At 35.7% G+C, this 6,000-nt stretch overlaps 1 protein-coding gene across 4 annotated transcripts in view; it reads left to right on the forward strand.

Moving 5' to 3' along the window:
• Nucleotides 1-5,628, forward strand: part of RRM1 (ribonucleotide reductase catalytic subunit M1) — a 42,599-nt gene extending 36,971 nt beyond the window's left edge. For all 4 annotated transcript variants that reach the window (XM_036860978.1, XM_036860979.1, XM_036860980.1 and 1 more), the window contains 4 exons: nucleotides 1,603-1,738; nucleotides 2,572-2,667; nucleotides 3,785-3,973; nucleotides 5,011-5,628. In XM_036860978.1, the coding sequence (XP_036716873.1) occupies nucleotides 1,603-1,738; nucleotides 2,572-2,667; nucleotides 3,785-3,973; nucleotides 5,011-5,196 (607 nt within the window). In that variant the 3' untranslated portion in view covers nucleotides 5,197-5,628. The remainder of the gene's footprint in view (nucleotides 1-1,602; nucleotides 1,739-2,571; nucleotides 2,668-3,784; nucleotides 3,974-5,010) is intronic.
• The last annotated feature ends 372 nt before the right edge of the window (nucleotides 5,629-6,000 follow it).

A 6,000-nucleotide genomic window follows, 5' to 3' on the forward strand; every position in this document is an offset into this window, starting at 1 on the left:
GTTTGTATCTTTTTGTCTGTCATCCTCAGATTTTCTTCTGAATGTGTGTATATTTACATGCAAATTCAATTTTTACAAAAATGGACCTGTACTCTATTTATTATTTTGTTTTTTCTCAAAATAATGTAGTTTAAATATTTTTTATGTATAACTTTTTAAATTTCAAAATTAATACATGAATACACATTCATTGTTAATAAAGTTCAAATACGGAAATAAAATAGAAAGTAAAAGCCCTTCTTTATACCTCTTCTGCCAACCATTTTGTCCCACAAAACAAACAAAAAAACCAACTTACTCCTTTTCTCAGAGATAACCATTGTGAATGGTGTATATTTTTCTAGACCTTTTGCAGTACATTTGCAGATACGCACACACAGTTTTATTATATAAATGAGATCAAACTTGACATGTTCTGAGACTTTTTATTTAGTGATTTATTTTGGAGATGTTTCTCTTTTAGTACATGCAGATTTACCTAATGTTTTTAGTGATTACAGACAATTCCATAGCTTGGATATATCATATATATATGACTTTTCAAAGCATTTTCCTGTCTCTGGACAGGAAACCACTGTCCACTCTACTGAGGGAGTAAAGACATGGAGATAGTTGGTGATTTGCTTGATGCCTCATAACTAGAAAGTGACATAGAGAGGTTGAAAGTCCAGTTGTACAGACTCCATTAGGATGTGAGGCTCTATGCTAAGTGCTGTATGAATCCAGAGGTATGGAATGTAGGAAAGATGAACTCTTTGTGCTTGAGAAACTTAAAACTAAGTAAGGTAAGACATGTAATACAAATAAAATATACGTAAAGGTACAGGTCACAGAAAATATTTGCAATGCAAATATTTGTATTTGACAGTTGTATTTAGTGTTGTCTGCCTGGTCAGGAAAGATGTTCTAGAGTAGGTATCTCTTAGGTTGAGCTTTGAAGGATGTGCTTAGGACAGTTTGAAGATTTCTCAGAGTTCAGATACTATATTTTTAAGCACTCTCTTTGGCACTGAATAGAGTCAAAAGATGTTAGCATTCTTCTAGGAAATTTAATTAAAGAGGTGATAGAGGAAGTCAGGAATATACTTGGAGCATAATTTTCTCTATTCATTATCCTATTCGGGATAATGGAGCATTGTGGTGATAGAGGTCTGGTTCTGACCACTTTCACATCATTATGTTTCCTTAAAGGGCCTAGCACAGTGATCACATAGGCACTTAGAAAAGAGTAAGGGTTGAATGAGTGTACCCTGATACAGGTGGGGACTCCCCAATAACCATGTGAGTGTTTCCTTGGGCAAGATAGTGTATCAAGTGCTGTGATTCCTAACTGGCATTAAGTCATGGCATGATAAGGATTACCAGCAGTAAAAATGGTGCTAATTCTGTTTAGGAATCAGGCTTTTAGGAGAGGGCCAAGTTATACCACCCATACTGTGGAGTTGCATCCCTGTAGGGGTTAAATGCAGAAGTCAACATGCGAGTCTAATGGATGCATGGTATTACTCGCAGCAACTGCATTTACTACAATGACTTAAAGTAGCTGTCTTCCTGACAGATTGTAGCTTCAGGACCAGCACCTAATAATCTCCTTTTCTTTAGGTATGGTATAAGAAACAGTTTACTCATTGCCCCGATGCCTACTGCTTCAACTGCTCAGATATTGGGAAATAATGAGTCAATTGAACCTTATACCAGTAACATCTACACTCGCAGAGTCTTGTCAGGAGAATTTCAGGTGAGAAGATCACAACCAGACTTACAGGAAAATCTTTTAAAAGCCTGATATTGGGAGTAAATGCTACTCATATTTAGTATGCCCCTTTATTTTAGTGTCGGTGCAAAGTTTTGATAAAGTGAGTTATCATCTCTAATATTGTTTATGTTATTCTAGTATATAATAGACATTTAATAAATATCTGTCAAAAGAATGAAGGATTGAGGGTTGAGTATGAAAGCAACTTGATATTAGAGTTCACATTATGTTTAACCATTTTGTAATCATCGTGACATATACTATAACCTCATATGCTTAAGTTGATGATACTCAAGGTGTATAGAAGTATCCTTTAAGATGGTGGTTCTCAGCCTTGGTTACAAATTAGAATTTCTGATGGGCAGGGCCAGTGTTTTTTTTAAGATTCCCAGGTAATTCTCATGTGCAGGTTGAGAACCACTAATTTAAAAGATACTTATTTGTGAATTTGCAGATACTCTGAAATAAATTTCTGTAAGGTTTGGGGTGGGTACGTTTCTAATTTTCTTAAGTATTTATTGTGTCCTTACTTAAAAAGAAAAAAGAATCATTCTACATACCCAGCTTAGGCAGCATTAGCTCTTTTCACTTTTGCAAATACCATATGTTATGTTTTGAATAACAGATGTCAAGATTTTAGAGGAATATAGCTTTCTTGTGGTGGGATAGGTCTCTCAGTTTTATAAAAAATAGAATTTACCAAGCAATCTAATGTTCTTCAGTGATCTTATTTACTTTAGGCTCCAAGTCTGTGATCCTGTTTAGGCCCTGTCATTGTTGTTTATTCCTTCACATCTTTCTCCTTTCCGTTTCAGATTGTAAATCCTCACTTACTGAAAGATCTTACTGAGCGGGGCTTGTGGCATGAAGAGATGAAAAATCAGATTATTGCGTGCAATGGCTCTATCCAGGTACAGAATGAAAAAAAAAGTGTTCTCTTCAGGAGCTGCCAAGTTGGTAGTTACACTGGTAACTTCTCACTTATCCCAGGCAATGTAGAGAAAGAATGGCTATTCACTGTGGTCATATAGGCTTTTGTAGCTCTGTTCAACTCTGCATTGCTGTGCTAGGATTAAATACATCTTCACATAGCTAGGCCTTACCCTGTTGTTTGTGCAACAATATAAAGTAGTGGTTCCCAACTTCTCTGCACATTAGAATACATTGAAGAGCTTTTAAAATCCTGAAGCTTAGGTTGTACCCCATACCAATTAAATGTCTGGGAGTGAGAGCCAGACATCAGTATTTTTTAAAGACTCCCTGGATAATTGCCAAGTGAGTCAGAGTTTGGGGACCAGTGATATAAAGCCTGAAATTAGAGTCAAACTTAATTAAAAAGTATGATGGAGAATTGAAGACTGATAGTCCAAAAGACAGAGCCAGAAATAGTGTTTAACAGTGAAATATTTGCAACTGAGAATCAAGAAGCATTTATTTATTTGTAGATAGAGGCCTCTGGCTGAATATTTGTCTGCTTGGCAACACAGATAAAGATTCTTGTAACATTTCTATATTTGCTGATGGAAACTGTAGCATTAGCCAGTCTGTGTTTTGATGCAAGCTAACCCTAGACCTAAGAAATAGGAAAGCCTTATTTCTGTTGACTCCAAATGGAGTTTGTGGAGTCCTAGCTTATTTAAAGGGTTTTGCCTCATTGCTTCCTTGGGTCATGTCCCTGTGAGTTACAGCCCTGAGTTTTTGTATTTTCTGCAAAACTCAAGGGTCATTTATTGTTGCTTAGCTCTGACTTTTCAGTGAATGTTTTGGCCATTAACCAATTAAAGATGAATCTTAAGTAACTATCACCAGATTGATATTTTGTTGTTTAGATGGGGTTTTGTTTGACTTCATAAGCCAGAAGTGAGTAGTCTTAGGAAACTTGATAAGGATCATACTGTATTAAATGGAATGGTAGGGTCAGATCTGACTGGAAGTAGAACCAAGGCCAGACCCTGGGGGTCACCATTCTGTTAATCATACTGCTTTCTTCAACCAGAGTGCCATAAACATTTGATTTCCCTTCTTCAGAGCATACCAGAAATTCCTGATGACCTGAAGCAACTTTATAAGACTGTGTGGGAAATCTCTCAGAAAACCGTACTCAAGATGGCAGCCGAGAGAGGAGCTTTCATTGATCAAAGCCAGTCTTTGAACATACATATTGCAGAGCCTAACTATGGCAAACTCACTAGTATGCACTTCTACGGCTGGAAACAGGTTAGTGGAGGAAGTCAACCAACTTGGGATATTTTAGAATTGGAACCGAGTTTTATATTCTAGCTACGTATTAAGTAATGCCACCTGGAAGTTCTTTCACTTTAAGTCCAGTATGTTAGAAACAACTGATGGGTTTTATACCAGATTAAGCTCTCACTTTGGATTTTCTTATTTCTTTTAGTATTATTTTATTCTACGCTTGAAACCTTGGAGATACCTATGATCCTTCCTTTACTCTCCATGCACTCATTCACCATGTGGTGTCAGTTGTTCCTTTGTACTATTTCTTGAATGTCTTACTTTCTATTCCACTGCTATTATTCTTAACTTCTTAACTGATCTCTTTTCTTCTGGTATCTCTACTCTAGGCCATCTTGTGTACTGCTACCATTCCTAAAATAAAACTTTACACATGTCAACCCACTATTCAAAAATATCCATTGTTTCCCCACTTTATCTATCTACAGGATAAAAGCCAATCCCTTAGCTAGTCATTGCCAACTGTAAAGGCCTGTGAGTCTATAATGTATTCTTATTCCCTAGCAATATTCTAGGTGTTTATGTAGAATTATGAATTTATTTTTTTATTTAACAAACTTTTATTGAACTTATACTATGTTCCAGGACTGGGGATACTGAATAGAGGATGGTGATTCTTATCCTTGAAGTAGTCATAATCTGTTCTTATACAGAGATACAGTCTAGACCTCTAAATAGTTATAATCTAAGGCAGACATGTTTTCTTAGGCACACTTGGAAGTCATACACATAAAAACAAACAAACAAAAAGACTAGAGAACAAAAATATTTGACATTTTCAAAGAGATAAGCTTGTTTTAGGGGTGAAAAGGACAGAGTATACTGTCTGACCATCTCTTTCTCTCTAAGCATTTTTGAGAGGGCTTTGCAGAGGAGATATAATTCTAAGTTTAGAAAGCAATTTGACCTGGTTTATGGAAATGTATTTTAAACATTGGTCTTGAATGTCTAGTGTTCTCACAGCTTCTCCTAATTAGTTGTATTTACTTCCCTTTTAGGGTTTGAAGACTGGGATGTATTATTTAAGGACAAGACCAGCAGCTAATCCGATCCAGTTCACTCTAAATAAAGAAAAGCTGAAAGATAAGGAAAAGGTATCAAAAGAAGAAGAGAAGGAGAGGAACACAGCAGCCATGGTGTGCTCTTTGGAAAATAGAGATGAATGTCTGATGTGTGGATCCTGAGGAAAGGCTTAGAAGAGGCCAGCCATTCTTTATTAGCCAAACTACTTCTTGAGCATAGATAGGTGTAGTAGGTTTGTTTGAAGTAATAAGGCTTTGCTGGACCTTACTGCAGCAAAAGGATCAATTGATTTAAAGTACTGTTTCTATATAAGTGTGAAAGTAATGATTTTTTAAAATTGATATATTGGGAATCAAAGTAGATGTTTTAGGAATGCAAAAGAAGTCATCTTGTAAATAGGGAGTGATTAAGTAGGGTTTCGTCACCCATCTGGCACCCCTTTTCTGGTGACTTCAGTTTTGGTAAGGAGACTTTGACTGGTGTGTCCATAGAAGCAAAACTGAGTCATAACACGTGAGAAGTGCTGACAGGACCTTTATCTGGATAAGGTCCTAATAGGTCATTCTGAAATAAAGATAAACACTTCTAAATGATTGTGTGAGACTAATTTTGTCATTTATTTTCATACAAAGGTCAAATTTGAAAAAGCATTTTTTGTTATTTGAGAGTTCAGGGAAGAAATTTTAAGACAAATTACTTAGACACCATATAGAATTCTGATTTTAATGTATGTCTTTTTCCTCTTTTTAAAAAAATTGTGGTAAAATATACATAACATAAATGTTACCATTTTACCCATTTTAAAGCATACAATTTAGTGGCATTAAGTACATGTACAATGTACAACCATCACCACTCTCTATTTTCAGAACTTTTTCATCATCCCAAACAAAAAGTCTATATTTAAAACAATAATTCCCCATTCCCTTCTCCCATTATTCCCTGGTAACCTCTGTTCTACTTTC

Source organism: Balaenoptera musculus, chromosome 8 (assembly GCF_009873245.2).
Source record: "Balaenoptera musculus isolate JJ_BM4_2016_0621 chromosome 8, mBalMus1.pri.v3, whole genome shotgun sequence".
NCBI lineage: Eukaryota > Metazoa > Chordata > Mammalia > Artiodactyla > Balaenopteridae > Balaenoptera > Balaenoptera musculus.